The sequence below is a fragment of the Rhinoraja longicauda genome, chromosome 26 (genome assembly GCF_053455715.1).
Source record: "Rhinoraja longicauda isolate Sanriku21f chromosome 26, sRhiLon1.1, whole genome shotgun sequence".
NCBI classification, from domain to species: Eukaryota; Metazoa; Chordata; class Chondrichthyes; order Rajiformes; family Arhynchobatidae; genus Rhinoraja; species Rhinoraja longicauda.
In genome coordinates, this window is record NC_135978.1 from 1485646 (window position 1) to 1504333 (window position 18688).

Genomic DNA, 18688 nt, shown 5'->3' on the forward strand with positions numbered 1-18688 from the left:
AGCACTGATGGCCTAGAAAAGGTGGAGCCCACAATGGTCCATTGTTGGCTGTGGAGGAGGTGATAATGAAGCCACTGATCTCTGACCTGGAAGCAGATAGTTGTTGAGGAAGATATCTTTGCCAGGATTGAGGCAGGTGTGTCATAAAGTCATAAGGTCATAAGGGATAGGAGTAGAATTAGGCCATTCAGCCCATCAAGTCTCCTCCACCATTTAAAAATGGCTGATCTATCTCTCCCTCCTAACCCCATTCTCCTGCCTTCTCCCCATAACCGCTGACACCCGCACTAATCAAGAATCTATCTATCTCTGCCTTAAATATATCCATTGACTTGGCCTCCACAGCCGTCTGTGGCAATGAATCCCACAGATTCACCGCCCTCTGACCAAAGACATTCCTCCTCATCTCCTTCCTAAAGGAACGTGCTTTAATTCTGAGGCTGTGCCCTCTGATCCTAGACTCTCCCACTCTGGGCTTTCTCAAAGTGAGCACCATGACTAATTCACATGTCTTAGAGTCACACAGCATGGAGACAGGCCCTTCGGCCCAACTCATGCATGCCGACCAACATGCCCCATCTATGTTCATCCCACCTGCCTGCGTTTGGCCCAGATCCCTCTAAACCTGTCCTATCCAGGTACTTGTTCAAATGTCTTACAAATGTTATTATTGTACCTGCTTCAACGACCTCCTCTGGCAGCTCGTTCCATACACCCGCCACCCTCTGTGTGAAAAAGCTGCCCCTCTGGTTCCTATTAACTCTCTCCCCCCTCACCTTAAACCTATGTCCTCTAGTTCCTGATAGCCTACCTTGGCTGTAGGAAGGAACTGTAGATGCTTGTTTGAACCCAAAATAGACACGACAAACTGGAGTAACTCAGCAGGACAGACAACATCTCTGGACAGAAGCAATCGTGACGTTTCGGGTCGAGACGGGTCTGAAGGAGGGTCTCGACCCGAAAATTCACCCATTCCTTCTCTCCAGAGATGCTGCCTGACCCGCTGAGTTACTCCGGCACTCTGTGTCTGTGTCTGTGTCTGTGTCTGTGTCTGTGTCTGTGTGTCTGTGTCTGTGTCTGTGTGTCTGTGTGTCTGTGTCTGTGTGTCTGTGTGTCTGTGTGTCTGTGTCTGTGTGTCTGTGTGTCTGTGTCTGTGTGTCTGTGTGTCTGTGTGTCTGTGTCTGTGTCTGTGTCTGTGTGTCTGTGTGTCTGTGTGTCTGTGTGTCTGTGTCTGTGTGTCTGTGTGTCTGTGTGTCTGTGTCTGTGTGTCTGTGTGTCTGTGTGTCTGTGTCTGTGTCTGTGTGTCTGTGTGTCTGTGTGTCTGTGTGTCTGTGTGTCTGTGTCTGTGTGTCTGTGTGTCTGTGTGTCTGTGTCTGTGTCTGTGTCTGTGTGTCTGTGTCTGTGTGTCTGTGTGTCTGTGTGTCTGTGTGTCTGTGTCTGTGTGTCTGTGTGTCTGTGTGTCTGTGTGTCTGTGTGTCTGTGTGTCTGTGTGTCTGTGTCTCTGTGTGTCTGTGTGTCTGTGTGTCTGTGTGTCTGTGTGTCTGTGTCTCTGTGTGTCTGTGTCTGTGTGTCTGTGTGTCTGTGTCTGTGTCTGTGTCTGTGTGTCTGTGTGTCTGTGTCTCTGTGTGTCTGTGTCTGTGTCTGTGTGTCTGTGTGTCTGTGTCTGTGTCTGTGTCTGTGTCTGTGTGTCTGTGTGTCTGTGTCTCTGTGTGTCTGTGTCTGTGTCTGTGTGTCTGTGTCTGTGTCTGTGTCTGTGTGTCTGTGTGTCTGTGTCTGTGTGTCTGTGTGTCTGTGTCTGTGTCTGTGTCTCTGTGTCTGTGTGTTTGTGTCTGCCCCCCACCCTGGGTGCCAACTGCGTGCGCGTGTCTAGGGTTTGCTCTCTGGGGGCCAGTGGCTGGTGACTCCACCGTTTCATTCCCGTTTCCCCCACCCTGGCTAACCCCTCTAATTCCTGCATCCTCTACCCTGGCTAAACTAATTCCTGCATCCTCTTCCCTGGCTTAACCCCTCTAATTCCCGCATCCCCCATCCTGGGTGGTCTGCATGCATGTGTTTAGGGATTGCTCTCCGGGGGGCAGTGGCTGGCGATACTCCACTGTTTCATTCCTGCATCCTCTACCCTGGCTAACCCCTCTACTTCCCGCTTCCCCCACCCTGGGTGTTGCGTGCGTGCGTGCGTGCGTGCTTGCTTGCGTGCGTGTGTGCGTGCGTGTGTTTGGGGTTTGCTCTGGGGGGGCAGTGTGGGGTGAGTCCACAGTTTCATTCCTCAAGCCCAGACTGTGTTTGTGTCGTGTTGTTCCAAGGTGCGTGTGTTCGTTGCCACAGCGGCGCTCAGTCTGTGACCAGCTTGTTGGCCCAACATCCAGCGCTGCCTCCCACCGGCCAGAAGACCCAAAGTAATTGATTTTATATTTATTTCACTTCTCAACTTTACAGCGACTGCCATGGTTGCCAACTTCCTCACTCCCAAATAGGGGACAAGGGGTGGCGTCACCGCCCCGCGCCCCACGTGACCCTCGCCCAGCCAGCGCCCCACGTGCTCCCGGCCCGGGCGGCCGCCATTGGTGGAGTGGGAGCACGTGGCCGCTGGCTGGGTGAGGTCACGTGGGGCGCGGGGCGGTGACGTCACCTTGTCCCGTATTTGGGAGTGAGGAAGTTGGCAACCCTACTAATACGGGACAAGGGCGGTCCCGTACGGGACAAACTACGGGATGTCCCGGCTAATACGGGACAGTTGGCAAGCCTAGACCGCTGAGTAAGTTTGTAACGGTGGAAACTCCAGTCCCATTAGGGGATCATAATATTGCAAAGAAATTGCTGCAAGTTTGGAAGGTGGAAGCTTCATTTAAAGCACCATCTGCCTGCCCCGGCCATCAATGATACCACATCTTTGTTAGTCCCTGCAATAATGTATCACAGATGATTGATCTGTGTGTTGTGTATTGGTGTCCCTGTGCCCAGGGTACATGCAGTCGGTCAGGCCTGCAGTCTGAACACTAGTTGCTGGTTCACCAGACTAAGTCGTTTTGGAGTTTCCACGGTACAGTTGTCTGTCTTTCTTTCAAGAGTCAAGAGGCAGGAAACATGTTCCCAATGTTGGGGGAGTCCAGAACCAGGGGCCACAGTTTAAGAATAAGGGGTCGGCCATTTAGAACTGAGATGAGGAAAAACCTTTTCAGTCAGAAAGTTGTGAATCTGTGGAATTCTCTGCCTCAGAAGGCAGTGGAGGCCAATTCTCTGAATGTATTCAAGAGAGAACTAGATAGAGCTCTTAAGGATAGCGGAGTCAGGGGGTATGGGGAGAAGGCAGGAACGGGGTACTGGTTGAGAATGATCAGCCATGATCACATTGAATGTCGGTGCTGGCTTGAAGGGCCGAATGGCCTCCTCCTGCACCTATTGTCTATTGTTTTATTGGCGTATTCCCAGCACGGTGGCGCAGCGGGTAGAGCTGCTGCCTCACGGTGCCAGTGACCCGGGTTCAATCCTGACTACGGGTGCTGTCTGTACGGAGTTTGTACGTTCTCCCCGTGACCTGCGTGGGTTTTTACCGGGTGCTCCGGTTTCCTCCCACACTCCAAAGACGTGCAGGTTTGTTGGTTAATTGGATTGGTTTAAATGTAAATTGTCCCTAGTGTGTGCAGGTTAGAGTTAATGTTCGGGGATCGCTGGTCGGTGCAGGCTCGGACTGAAGGGCCTGTTCTGCACAACAGAATAGGTGGACATGCCAGGGGTTTGGAGGAGAAGGCAGGTGAATGGGGTTGAGAGGGAAAGAGTAGGTGATGTTTTAGGTCGGGACCCTATTTGTTTCAAGTCTGAAGAATGGTCCCATCCCGAAACGTCACCTATCCATGTTCTCCAGAGATGCTGCCTGACCCGCTGAGTTACTCCAGCACTCTGTGAAACGTCCCCTGTCCATGTTCTCCAGAGATGCTGCCTGACCCGCTGAGTTACTCCAGCACTCTGTGAAACGTTCCCTGTCCATGTTCCCCAGAGATGCTGCCTGACCCGCTGAGTTACTCCAGCACTCTGTGAAACGTTCCCTGTCCATGTTCCCCAGAGATGTTGCAGCACTTTACGTCTATTATTTTCTATTCGAATCCAAAACATAACGCATGACATTACTTGTTTGGTTTAGTTTAGAGATACAACACAAAAAAAGGCCCTTCGGCCCACCGAGTCCGTGCCGACCAGCGATCCCTGCACATTAACACTATCCTACACACACTAGGGACAATTTACAATTATACCAAGTCCATTAACCTACAAACCTGCACGTCTTTGGAGTGTGGGAGGAAACCGGAGCACCTGGAGAAAACCCACGCAGGTCACGGGGAGAACGTACAAACCCCATACAGACAGCACCCGTGGTCAGGGTGGAACCCGGGTCTCTGGCGCTGTGAGGCAGCAGCTCTACCCGCTGCGCCTGATTGTTGTAGAGGTAATTACTGACAAGTCCCCGCACGCCCTGCCTGTCTCCACTGCAGCTGCTGTGCATTGCAAGGCCTGTACCTGGACACACAACACAACAGTTGTCACAGTGTCTTTGGTCCCAGAATAATGTGGTTCCCTCTGCTGTCAGATCCAACCAGCTGTGTTAGTTTAGTTTATTGTCACAGTGTACAGATCCAGGATAAGGGAATCACGTTCAGTGCAAGGTAAAGCCAGCAAAGTCTGATCAAGGATAGTCCGAGGGTCACCAATGAGGTAGATAGTAGTTCAGCACTGCTCTCTGGTTGTGGTAGGATGGTTCAGTTGCCTGATAACAGCCGGGAAGAAACTGTCCCTGAATCTGGAGCTGTGCGTTTTCACACTTCTGTACCTCTTGCCTGATGGGAGAGGGGAGAAGAGGGAGTGACCGGGGTGAGACTGGCATCTGGCAGATGCTAACTTCTCCATTAAACTCATTCAAGCTAAAACAATCTGCCAACCATGAACCGACCGACAGCAGAGAGACGTATAACAGGAAAGCCACAGCTTCTGAATGATCAGCAACCGTGCAGAAATGACAGCAACGTTGACAGCTGAGAATCAGCAACAAGTCACGTTGAACACTGGATTAATTAGACTGAGACATTACTTTAGACTTTAGTTCAGTTGAGTTTATTGTCACCTGTCCCTAGGTACAGTGGAAAGCTTTCTTGTTGCGTGCTATCCAGTTTCATACTTGTTTTTGTTAAGTAGAAAATATCTTCAGAAGAATTGGGTCTGAAAGGAGCCGATAAGAAGAAGTGGTTCTACCTGAGCTAGATTGTTATTGCTCTTTGAGTGCAGGTACGTGTTATTGAAGTGGACAAGGTGAGAGAGAGAGGGAGAGAGAGAGAGAGAGGGAGAGAGAGAGAGGGAGAGAGAGAGAGAGAGGGAGAGAGAGGCAGGAGAATGGGGTTAGGAGGGAGAGATAGATCAGCCATGATTGAATGGCGGAGTAGACTTGATGGGCCGAATGGCGGAGTAGACTTGATGGGCCGAATGGCCTAATTCTGCTCCTAGAACTTGTGAACATGGATGCAGAGACGAGTGGTAGCCAAGTCAAGTCAATTTTATTTGTACAGCACATTTAAACACAACCCACGTTGACCAAAGTGATGTACATCAGTTCAGGTTCTAAGAAACGAACATACAATGGCACACAAACATAACAGCACATACATAAACAGTTCACAGCGCCCCCTCAGAGGGCCTCAAACACTAGAGAGTAGAAATAGGTTTTGAGCCTGGACTTAAAGGAGTCAATGAAGGGGGCAGTTCTGATGGGGAGAGGGATGCTGTTCCACAGTCTAGGAGCTACAACCACAAAAGCTCGGTCACCCCTGAGCTTAAGCCTAGACCGCGGGATAGTGAGTAGAAGCAGCATCGACTGAAGAACGCTCTTTGTGTTTTACAGGAAGCAAGACGCCACTGCAGTCATTCCTGGGCATCGCAGAGCAACACGTGGGCACGCACAACGGGGTGGGTATCGCAGAGCAACACGTGGGCACGCATAACGGGGTGGGTATCGCAGCCCCCCAGCGTGCGTCCGCAGCCCCCCAGCGTGCGCTCCCAGCCCCCCACCGTGCGTCCCCAGCCCCCCAATGTGCGTCTCCAGCCCCTCACCGTGCGTCCCCAGCCCCCCACCGTGCGCTCCCAGCCCCCCACCGTGCGCTCCCAGCCCCCCACCACGTCTCCAGCCCCCCACCGTGCGTCTCCAGCCCCCCACCGTGCGCCCCCAGCCCCCCACCGTGCGCCCCCAGCCCCCCACCGTGCGTCTCCAGCCCCCCACCGTGCGTCTCCAGCCCCCCACCATGCGTCTCCATCCCCCCACCGTGCGTCCCCAGCCCCCCACCGTGCGCCCCCAGCCCCCCACCACGTCTCCAGCCCCCCACCGTGCGTCTCTAGCCCCCCACCGTGTGCCCCCAGCCCCCCACCGTGCACCCCCAGCCCCCCACCGTGCGTCTCCAGCCCCCCACCGTGCGCCCCCAGCCCCCCACCGTGTGTCTCCAGCCCCCCAGCGTGCGTCCCCAGCCCCCCACCGTGCGCCCCCAGCCCCCCACCGTGCGCCCCCAGCCCCCCACCGTGCGTCTCTAGCCCCCCAGCGTGCGTCTCCAGCCCCCCAGCGTGCGCCCCCAGCCCCCCACCGTGCGCCCCCAGCCCCCCACCGTGCGCCCCCAGCCCCCCACCGTGCGTCCCCAGCCCCCCACCGTGCACCCCCAGCCCCCCACCGTGCGTCTCCAGCCCCCCACCGTGCGTCTCCAGCCCCCCACCGTGCGTCCCCAGCCCCCCACCGTGCGTCTCTAGCCCCCCACCGTGTGTCTCCAGCCCCCCACCACGTCTCCAGCCCCCCACCGTGCGTCTCTAGCCCCCCAGCGTGCGTCTCCAGCCCCCCACCGTGCGCCCCCAGCCCCCCACCGTGCGCCCCCAGCCCCCCACCGTGCGCCCCCAGCCCCCCAGCGTGCGTCTCCAGCCCCCCAGCGTGCGTCTCCAGCCCCCCACCGTGCGTCTCCAGCCCCCCACCGTGCGTCCCCAGCCCCCCACCGTGCGTCTCTAGCCCCCCACCGTGTGTCTCCAGCCCCCCACCACGTCTCCAGCCCCCCACCGTGCGTCTCTAGCCCCCCAGCGTGCGTCTCCAGCCCCCCACCGTGCGCCCCCAGCCCCCCACCGTGCGCCCCCAGCCCCCCACCGTGCGCCCCCAGCCCCCATAGCGTGCCTCTCCAGCCCCCCAGCGTGCGTCTCCAGCCCCCCACCGTGCGTCTCCAGCCCCCCACCGTGCGTCTCCAGCCCCCCACCGTGCGCCCCCAGCCCCCCACCGTGCGCCCCCAGCCCCCCAGCGTGCGTCTCCAGCCCCCCAGCGTGCGTCTCTAGCCCCCCAGCGTGCGTCTCCAGCCCCCCACCGTGCGTCTCCAGCCCCCCAGCGTGCGTCTCCAGCCCCCCACCGTGCGTCTCCAGCCCCCCACCGTGCGTCTCCAGCCCCCCACCGTGCGCCCCAGCCCCCCACCGTGCGTCTCCAGCCCCCCACCGTGCGCCCCCAGCCCCCCACCGTGTGTCTCCAGCCCCCCACCGTGCGCCCCCAGCCCCCCACCGTGCGTCTCTAGCCCCCCAGCGTGCGTCTCCAGCCCCCCACCGTGCGTCTCGAGCCCCCCACCGTGCGCCCCCAGCCCCCCAGCGTGCGCCCCCAGCCCCCCAGCGTGCGTCTCTAGCCCCCCACCGTGCGTCTCTAGCCCCCCACCGTGCGCCCCCAGCCCCCCAGCGTGCGTCTCTAGCCCCCCAGCGTGCGTCTCCAGCCCCCCACCGTGCGTCTCTAGCCCCCCAGCGTGCGTCTCCAGCCCCCCACCGTGCGCCTCTAGCCCCCCACCGTGCGTCTCTAGCCCCCCAGCGTGCGTCTCCAGCCCCCCACCGTGCGTCTCTAGCCCCCCACCGTGCGCCCCCAGCCCCCCACCGTGCGTCTCTAGCCCCCCACCGTGCGTCTCTAGCCCCCCAGCGTGCGTCTCTAGCCCCCCAGCGTGCGTCTCTAGCCCCCCCACCGTGCGCCCCCAACCCCCACCGTGCGCCCCCAGCCCCCCACCGTGCGCCCCCACCGTGCGCCCCCACCGTGCGCCCCCAGCCCCCCACCGTGCGTCTCTAGCCCCCCAGCGTGCGCCCCCACCGTGCGTCTCTAGCCCCCCACCGTGCGCCCCCACCGTGCGCCCCCAGCCCCCCACCGTGCGCCCCCAGCCCCCCACCGTGCGTCTCTAGCCCCCAGCGTGCGTCTCTAGCCCCCCACCGTGCGCCCCCACCGTGCGTCTCTAGCCCCCCACCGTGCGTCTCCAGCCCCCCACCGTGCGCCCCAGCCCCCCACCGTGCGTCTCCAGCCCCCCACCGTGCGCCCCCAGCCCCCCACCGTGTGTCTCCAGCCCCCCACCGTGCGCCCCCAGCCCCCCACCGTGCGTCTCTAGCCCCCCAGCGTGCGTCTCCAGCCCCCCACCGTGCGTCTCGAGCCCCCCACCGTGCGCCCCCAGCCCCCCAGCGTGCGCCCCCAGCCCCCCAGCGTGCGTCTCTAGCCCCCCACCGTGCGTCTCTAGCCCCCCACCGTGCGCCCCCAGCCCCCCAGCGTGCGTCTCTAGCCCCCCAGCGTGCGTCTCCAGCCCCCCACCGTGCGTCTCTAGCCCCCCAGCGTGCGTCTCCAGCCCCCCACCGTGCGCCTCTAGCCCCCCACCGTGCGTCTCTAGCCCCCCAGCGTGCGTCTCCAGCCCCCCACCGTGCGTCTCGAGCCCCCCACCGTGCGCCCCCAGCCCCCCAGCGTGCGCCCCCAGCCCCCCAGCGTGCGTCTCTAGCCCCCCACCGTGCGTCTCTAGCCCCCCACCGTGCGCCCCCAGCCCCCCAGCGTGCGTCTCTAGCCCCCCAGCGTGCGTCTCCAGCCCCCCACCGTGCGTCTCTAGCCCCCCAGCGTGCGTCTCCAGCCCCCCACCGTGCGCCTCTAGCCCCCCACCGTGCGTCTCTAGCCCCCCAGCGTGCGTCTCCAGCCCCCCACCGTGCGTCTCTAGCCCCCCACCGTGCGCCCCCAGCCCCCCACCGTGCGTCTCTAGCCCCCCACCGTGCGTCTCTAGCCCCCCAGCGTGCGTCTCTAGCCCCCCAGCGTGCGTCTCTAGCCCCCCACCGTGCGCCCCCAACCCCCACCGTGCGCCCCCAGCCCCCCACCGTGCGCCCCCACCGTGCGCCCCCACCGTGCGCCCCCAGCCCCCCACCGTGCGTCTCTAGCCCCCCAGCGTGCGTCTCCAGCCCCCCAGCGTGCGTCTCCAGCCCCCCAGCGTGCGTCTCCAGCCCCCCACCGTGCGTCTCTAGCCCCCCAGCGTGCGTCTCTAGCCCCCCACCGTGCGTCTCTAGCCCCCCACCGTGCGCCCCCAGCCCCCCACCGTGCGTCTCCAGCCCCCCACCGTGCGTCTCTAGCCCCCCAGCGTGCGTCTCTAGCCCCCCACCGTGCGTCTCTAGCCCCCCACCGTGCGTCTCCAGCCAGCACCGTGCTCTACACCAGCATGGCCACCCCCTCCTGTAAAACATCCACGCTGCCCCCCTTCACACTGGCCCCTCATGTCTCTATCACAAGGCCATAAGCCACAGGAGCAGAATCAGGCCATTCGGCCCATCACGTCTACTCCACCATTCAATCACGGCTGGTCTATCTCTCCCTCCTAACCCCATTCTCCTGCCTTACCCCCATAACCCCTGACACCCGCACTAATCAACTGTAAACAAAACGGTTTAAAGATTTTCACGAGCATTTTAATCAATTCATTACAATTCTATTTATCCACACAAACTGTCAATTTACACGTGAGCCTGGTAATACTTTAGAATTACATAGAGCCACAGAGTAATACAGTTTGGAAACAGGCCCTTCGGCCCAACTTGCCCATACCGACCAACATGTCCCATCTACACTAGTCCCACCTGCCTGCGCTTGGTCCATATCACTCTAAACCTGTCCTATCCATGTACCTGTCTAACTGTTTCTTAATGGTTGCCTTAGTCTTTGCTTCAACTACCTCCTCTGGCAGCTTGTTCCATACTCCCACCACCCTTTACTTGAAAAGGTTACCCCCCAGATTCCTATAACATTTTACCCCCTTCACCTTAAACTTATGTCCTCTGGTCCTCAATTCCCCTACTCTGGGCAAGAGACTCTGTGCATCTGCCCGATCTACACCTCTATAAGATTATCCCTCATCCTCCTGCGCTCCAAGGAATAGAGACCCAGCCTACTCAACCTCTCCCTATAGCTCACACCCTCTAGTCCTGACAACATCCTGGTGAATGTTATGGTGTCACGTGATATTGTTCAATCACTATGCAGCCCAACAGAAAACTATCCTTGATGGGACGTTGCTGGCTTTACCTTGCACTGATCGTTATTCCCTTATCATGTATCTGTCCACTGTAAATGGCTGGCTCGATGGTGATCATGTATTGTCTTTCCACTGACTGGATAGCTCGTAACAAAAGCTTCTCACTGTACCTCCGTAGAAACATAGAAATATATAGAAACATATAAAGTTATAAAAGGACTGGGCACGGTAGCGCAGCGGTAGAGTTGCTGCTTTACAGCGAATGCAGCGCCGGAGACTCAGGTTCGATCCTGACTACGGGTGCTGCACTGTAAGGAGTTTGTACGTTCTCCCCGTGACCTGCGTGGGTTTTCTCCGAGATCTTCGGTTTCCTCCCACACTCCAAAGACGTACAGGTATGTGGGTTAATTGGCTGGGTAAATGTAAAAATTGTCCCTAGTGGGTGTAGGATAGTGTTAATGTGCGGGGATCACTGGGCGGCACGGACTTGGAGGGCCGAAAAGGCCTGTTTCCGGCTGTATATATATATATATATATATATATATATATATATATATGTATATAGATGCAGGAAAAATGTTCCCAATGTTGGGGGAGTCCAGAACCAGGGGCCACAGTCTAAGAATAAAGGGGAGGCCATTTAAAACGGAGGTGAGAAGAATCATTTTCACCCAGAGAGTTGTGAATTTGTGGAATTCTCTGCCACAGAGGGCAGTGGAGGCCAAGTCACTGGATGAATGTAAAAGAGAGTCAGATAGAGGTGTGGGGGCTAGTGGTATTATGTTGCTACCTCGGTACACGTGACGATGAGCTGGTGTGGGAAGGGCAGTGATTGGGTTTGTTGTTGTGTGATGTAGGCCTACATCACCCAGACCTTCAGCAACACCAACCCAACCTCCATCACACCCGAGGAGTACTTCAACGCCAGCTTTGACCTGGGAACCCGTGACATCGGCCGGCCCATGGAGCTCACCACCAAAATGCAGAAGTGAGTCGAGAGTGGTGGTCACGTATGTACATGCACAACACGTGAAGCCAGCTCGCCCTAACCCAGCCAACACGTGGTTACCCAATAATAGCAGACACAAAACTCTTCCCCCTCACCCCCCCTTGGGCGGTCACGGTGGCACAGCGGTAGAGTTGCTGCCTCACGGCGAATGCAGCGCCGGAGACCCGGGTTCCATCCCGACTACGGGCGCCGTCTGTACGGAGTTTGTACGTTCTCCCCGTGACCTGCGTGGGTTTTCTCCGAGATCTTCGGTTTCCTCCCACACTCCAAAGACGTGCAGGTTTGAAGGTTAATCAGCTTTGTATGAATGGAAAAACAATTGTCCTCAGTGTAGGATAGTATTAATATGTGGTCCGTGCGGACTCGGTGGGCCAAATGGCCTCTTTCTACTCTGTATCTCTAAATTAACTAAACTAAGAAGGCCTATTCAACAGCGGTTATTGGTATTAGATACACAAGGAACTGCTGATACAAAGTGGCAGGGGAACTCAGCGGGTCAGGCAGCATCTGTGGAGCGAATAGACAGACCACGTGTCAGGTCCCATTTGCCTGTGTTTGGCTCATATCCTTCTAAACCTTTCCCATTCATGCACCTGTCCAAACGTCCTTTAAATGGCTGAACTACCTCCTTTAAAGTTCAGCCTATGTGGAGACAGAGCACAGAAACAGGCTCTTCAGGCCACCGATCCCCACACACTAGTACTATCCCACACACACTAACACTATCCTACACACACTAACACTATCCTACACACACTAACACTATCCCACACACTAACACTATCCCACACACTAACACTATCCTACACACTAACACTATCCTACACACACTAACACTATCCCACACACTAACACTATCCCACACACTAACACTATCCCACACACACTAGCACTATCCCACACACACTAACACTATCCCCCACACACTAGCACAATTCCACACACACTAGCACAATTCCACACACACTCGCACTATCCCACACACACTAACACTATCCTACACACACTAACACTATCCTACACACACTAGCACTATCCTACACACACTAGCATTATCCTACACACACTAACACTATCCTACACACACTAGCACAATTCCACACACACTAACACTATCCTACACACACTAGGGACAATTTGCAATTTTACTGAAGCCAACTAACCTACAAACCTGCACGTCTTTGGAGTGCGGGAGGAAACCGGAGCACCCGGAGAAAACCAATGCAGGTCACGGGGAGAACGTGCAAACTCCGTACAGACAGCACCCGTGGTCAGGAGGGAACCCGGGTCTCTGGCGCTGTGAGGCAGCAGCTCTACCCGCTGCGCCACATTGAGTCTTGGTGCTTGAGGTTGTGATTTGACATCTGGTGAGCGGTTCCCTCCTGACCGTTTGTTTACACACCGTGTCGCCAGATGCCCGTGGACATGTGCACAACAAGATGATATTTTAGATCATGCAGCAACATCTGGAGTTGGTTCCACACTCGTGAACTAGATCCAATTAAATATTGATCCCAGCATGTTTACCTTAGTCCTAGTATTTCCAATAGGCTTTGCCACTGATGAGAAAATACATCTCATTACTTGCAATGAACTTTGTTAATTAGTTTAGTTTGGTTTAGTTTAGCGATACAGTGTGGAAACAGGCCCTTCAGCCCACCGAGTCTGTGCCGACCAGCGATCCCCACACACTAACACTATCCTACACACATTAGGGGCAACTTTCAATTACACCAAGCCAATTAACCCTCACACCTGCACGTCTTTGGAGTGTGGGAGGAAACCAGAGCACCCGGAGAAAACCCACGCAGGTCACGGGGAGAACGTACAAACTCCGTACAGACGGCGTGCGTGGTCAGGATGGAACCCGGGTCTCTGGCGCTGTGAGGCAGCAGCTCTACCCGCTGCACCACCGCGCCGCCCCACATGCGGACGGCAGTGACCTTGTAACCTTGTCTCCGTCTCTCTCTCTCTCTGTGTGTTTGGCCAAGGTTTAAAGCAAAGCTGTGGCTGTGTGAGGACCACCCTCTATCGCTGGCAGACCAGGTCACCCCCATCATCGACCTCATGGCGATCAGCAACGCTCTCTTCGCCAAACTTAGAGACTTCATCACCCTCCGCCTCCCGCCTGGATTCCCCGTCAAAATAGGTGAGGTGAATATTCGCACACCTTCACAGGTATTGTGCAGCACAGAAACAGGCCCTTCGGCCCACCTCGACCCTGCCGACCAACTGGCATGTTGGGCTAGTTCCCATTTACACCTCCACCTGCACAATACTCTACTGCACAGTCACACCTGCACATATTACATCTGCACATATTACACCTGCACATATTACACGTGCACATATTACACCTGCACATATTACACCTGCACATATTACTCCTGCACATATTACACCTGCACATATTACACCTGCGCAGAATACTACACTGTTACACCTGCACATATTACACCTGCACATATTACACCTGCACATATTACACCTGCACATATTACACCTGCACATATTACACCTGCACATATTACACCTGCACATATTACACCTGCACATATTACACCTGCACAATACTACACTGTTACACCTGCACATATTACACCTGCACATATTACACCTCCACAATACTCTACTGCACTGTTTGCAAGAAAATAATTTCACTGTGTGTTTCCACTTTGCACAGGTGACAATCAAAATTTGTGGAATTCTCTGCCACAGAGGGCAGTGGAGGCCAATTCACTGGATGGATTTAAAGGAGAGTTAGATAGAGCTCTAGGGGCTAGCGGAATCAAGGGATAATGGGAGAAGGCAGGCACGGGTTACTGATTGTGGATGATCAGCCATGATCACAATGAATGGCGGTGCTGGCTCGAAGGGCCGAATGGCCACCTCCTGCACCTATTTTCTATGTTTCTGTGTTTCTAAACCACCATTGACCCATTGACCCATGCTCACTCTTGCAAGGCTGACCTAATCATAAGGTCATAAGGTCCAGGATCAAGTCTACTCCGCCATTCAATCACGGCTGATCTATCTCTCCCTCCTAACCCCATTCTCCTGCCTTCTCCCCATAACCCCTGACACCCGTACTAATCAAGAATCTGTCACTCTCCGCCTTAAATATGGCCTCCACAGCCGCCTGTGGCAATGAATCCCACAGATTCACCACCCTCTGACTAAAGAGATTCCTCCTCATCTCCTTCCTAAAGGTAATCCTCGACCCCCACTGGTGGAGACAGGCAAGAATTTCTCTTCATAAATCCAAACACTTTAACAGTTTTGGAAATGCAATTCCAGAGGGTTACGCTGCCTTTCTTCACACGGACGTGAGGCAGCTGTTTGCTGCTTTATACAGGGACATGAACAATATTTACATCAACGACAGACACGAAACGCTAGAGTAACTCAGCGGGACAGGCAGCATCTCTGGAGAGATAGATGTCCTGCTGAGTTACTCCAGCATTTTGTGTTTATCTTCGGTGTAAACCAGCATCTGCTGGAATGCGGGCGGGACGGTGGTGCAGCGGGTAGAGCTGCTGCCTCACAGCGCTAGAGACCCGGGTCCCAACCTGACTACGGGCGCTGTCTGTACCGAGTTTGCACGTTCTCCCCGTGACGGCGTGGGTTGTCTCCGGGATCATCGGTTCCTCCCACACTCCAAAGACGTGCAGGTCTGTTGGTTAATTGGCTGGGTGTAAATGTAAATTGTCCCTAATGTGTGTAGGTTGGTATTAATGTGCGGGGATCGCTGGTCAGCACGGACTCGGTGGGCCGAAGGGCCTGTTTGTGCACTGTATCTCTAAACTAAAAAATCTGCTGTTCCTTCCCACAGATCCTAAATATTCCTAAATATTTCCGTCTTCTCCACAGAGATCCCGATCTTCCACATCCTGAACGCTCGCATCACCTTTGGGAACTTGAACGGCAGTGACGAGCGGGTGACATCGCTGAGGAACAGCCCAACCAGTGAAGCCCCCTCGCCCAGCAGCGATACATCAAGCATCTCCAGCTCCAGCTCCCTGAGTATGCGTACACCACAGGGACATGGGGACACGGGGACAGGGGGGTCAGGGGGATAGGGGGGTCAGGGGGACCGGGGGACACGGGGACACGGGGACACGGGGACAGGGGGACAGGGGGACAGGGGGACACGGGGACAGGGGGGACAGGGGGACAGGGGGACAGGGGGACAGGGGGGTCAGGGGGACCGGGGGACACGGCCCCACCAGTGAAGCCCCCTCGCCCAGCAGCGATACATCAAGCATCTCCAGCTCCAGCTCCCTGAGTACGCGTACACCACAGGGACACGGGGACAGGGGACAGGGGACAGGGGGACAGGGGGACAGGGAAACACACACACACACCCCACACACACACACACCCCACACACACACACACCCCACACACACACCCCACACACACACACCCCACACACACTATGTTTCTAAGTGTTGTATAAAGTCATAGAAACATATAGTCATAGAGTCACGTACACATATGTGATATATGTATGTGTGTGTGTGTTTACATGCATATTATATTTAATATATACATGTGCGTCTGTGTGTGTGCGTATTTATATGTGTGTGGGTGCGTATATTATTATATATATATGTGTATATATGTCAAGTCAAGTCAAGTCAATTTTATTTGTATAGCACATTTAAAAACAACCCACGTTGACCAAAGTGCTGTACATCTGTTTAGGTACTAAGGGAAAAATGAAACATACAGTAGCGCGCAAACATAACAGCACATACAAAACAGTTCACAGCGCCTATGTGCGTGTGTATTATATATGTGTGTGTGTGTGTGTGTGTGCGTGCGTGCGTGCGTGTGCGTGCGTGCGTGCATGAGCGTGCGTGTGCGTGTGTGCGTGTGCGGTGGGTGTGTGTGTATATATATATGTGTGTGTGCGTGCGTGCGTGCGTTCGTGCGTGCGTGCGTACACCATAACGGTATCGGTGCTGGTGCTGTGTGGTGGTGGTGGGTGAGTTGGGGTGTTGTTGTCCCGGCAGCCTCGTGCCGCGGCTGTGACATGGACCCGGCGCTGTTCGAGGTGCCCCGGAGCTACACGGTGGTGGGCACCAACCGCGACTCCATGCGCGAGGACGACGACGACCTTCTGCAGTTCGCCATCCAGCAGAGCCTGCTCGAAGCGGGCACAGAGTACGACCAGGTACGGGCACCGCGGTCTCCACCCTCACCCTCACCGGGACCCCCCCACGCCCCCCCCCTCACCCTCACTGGGACCCCCACCCTCACTGGGACCCCCATCCTCACTGGGACCCCCACCCTCACCCCCACCCTCACCCTCACTGGGACCCCCACCCTCACCACCACCCTCACCCCCACTCCCCTCACCCTCACCCTCACTGGGACCCCCACCCTCACTGGGACCCCCACCCTCACCACCACCCTCACCCTCACTGGGACCCCCACCCTCACTGGGACCCCCACCCTCACCACCACCCTCAACCCCACTCCCCTCACCCTCACCCTCACTGGGACCCCCACCCTCACCACCACCCTCACCCCCACTCCCCTCACCCTCACCCTCACTGGGACCCCCACCCTCACTGGGACCCTCACCACCACCCCCACCCTCACTGGGACCCCCACCCTCACTGGGACCCCCACCCTCACTGGGACCCCCACCCTCACATCCACCCCCTCACCCCCACCCCCACCCTCACCCACACCCCCACCCCCACCCTCACCCCCACCCCACCCCCACTGTGACCAGTCAGTGGAAAGACAATACATGATCACAATTGAGCCGTCCACAGTATACAGATACAGGATAACGGGAATATCGTTCAGTGCAAGGTGACGCTAGTAAAGTCCAATCAAACATAATCCGAGGGTCACCAATGAGGTAGATAGTAGTTCAGCACCGCTCTCTGGTTGTGGTAGGATGGTTCAGTTGCCTGATAACAGCCGGGAAGAAACCGTCCCTGAATCTGGAGGTGTGCGTTTTCACATTTCTGTACCTCTTGCCCGATGGGAGAGGGGAGGAGTGTGGGTGGAACTACATGTGAGAACCAATGGATTAGGGGGGACCTGATTGAAACTTACCGAATAGTGAGCGGCCTGGATAGAGTGGGTGTGGAGAGGATGTTTCCACCAGTGGGAGAGTCTAGGACCAGAGGGCACAGCATCAGAATTATAGGACGGTTCCCTTAAAAAGAAAATGAGGAGGAATTTCTTTAGTCAGAGGGTGGTGAATCTGTGGAATTCATCGCCACAGAAGATTTATTTTGTAAGTTACAAAACCCTCATTGATGGCAGTAATTATGACAACTCTATGTTTCTCGAGAACAATTCAGCTTGGAAGATGGGGCGGGGATGGGCTAGTTATGATGCATTGGTCGGCACTGGGCCTGTACTCACTGGAGTTTAGAAGGATGAGGGGGGACCTCATTGAAACGTACAGAATAATGAAAGGCTTGGATAGAGTGGATGTGGAGAGGATGTTTCCACTAGTGGGAGAGTCTGGGACCAGAGGGCACAGCCTCAGAATTAAAGGGCGCTCTTTGGGAAAGGAAGTGAGGTGGAGATTCTTTAGTCAGAGGGTAGTTAATCTGTGGAACTCATTGCCACGGAGGGCTGTGGAAGCCGAGTCAGTGGATATTTTTAAGGCAGAGATAGACAAATTCTTGATTAGAACAGGTGTCAAGGGTTATGGGGAGAAGGCAGGAGAATGGGATTAGGAGGGAGAGATAGATCAGCCATGATGAAATGGCGGGGTGGACTCGATGGGCCGAATGGCCTAATTCTGCTCCTATAATGTTACACGTGGCAATAAACTGAACTGAAACTGAATTTTATTTTGATTTCACTGTTGATTGACTTGATGTGAATTGGTTTAATAAGATTCTGATTCCATCTCTGCCCTCCAGGTGACCATCTGGGAGGCCCTGACCAACAGTAAGCCAGGAACGCGCCCCGTGAGCGTTGAGGAGATGAACGGAGAGAGGTACACCTGCTCACACGCGCCCTTTAGTCGGGCTGTGGTAGCTCAAAGCCCGAGGCTCGCGGATGATGAGGATGTTGCCAGGACTAGAGGGTCTGAGCTACAGGGGGAGGTTGGGCAGGCTGGGACTCTGTTCCTTGGAGCGCAGGAGGATGAGGGATGATCTGACAGAGTAGTTCTGAAGGCTTTTGGTACTTTGGTCTTCCAAGTGCAACACTTCATACTTAACACCAAATACTAAAGGCCAGCACAGTGGCGCAGCGGGTAGAGCTGCTGCCTCACAGCGCCAGAGACCCGGGTTTGATCCTGACTACCGGTGCTGTCTGTACGGAGCTTGTACGTTCTCCCCGTGGGTTTAGTTTATTGTCACCAGTACCGAGGTACAGTGAGAAGCTTTTGTGCGTGCTA

At 56.1% G+C, this 18688-nt stretch overlaps 1 protein-coding gene across 5 annotated transcripts in view; it reads left to right on the forward strand.

Annotated features, from left to right (window-relative positions):
* ankrd13b (ankyrin repeat domain 13B) overlaps nucleotides 1-18688 on the forward strand; it is a 112267-nt gene that overhangs the window by 82846 nt on the left and 10733 nt on the right. For 2 of the 5 annotated variants that reach the window (XM_078422614.1, XM_078422618.1), the window contains exons 9-15: nucleotides 2304-2396; nucleotides 5885-5988; nucleotides 11153-11283; nucleotides 13296-13453; nucleotides 15175-15327; nucleotides 16323-16483; nucleotides 18207-18283. In XM_078422614.1, the coding sequence (XP_078278740.1) occupies nucleotides 2304-2396; nucleotides 5885-5988; nucleotides 11153-11283; nucleotides 13296-13453; nucleotides 15175-15327; nucleotides 16323-16483; nucleotides 18207-18283 (877 nt within the window). The remainder of the gene's footprint in view (nucleotides 1-2303; nucleotides 2397-5884; nucleotides 5989-11152; nucleotides 11284-13295; nucleotides 13454-15174; nucleotides 15328-16322; nucleotides 16484-18206; nucleotides 18284-18688) is intronic. The other 3 variants (XM_078422615.1, XM_078422616.1, XM_078422617.1) reach the window with 3 other exon arrangements.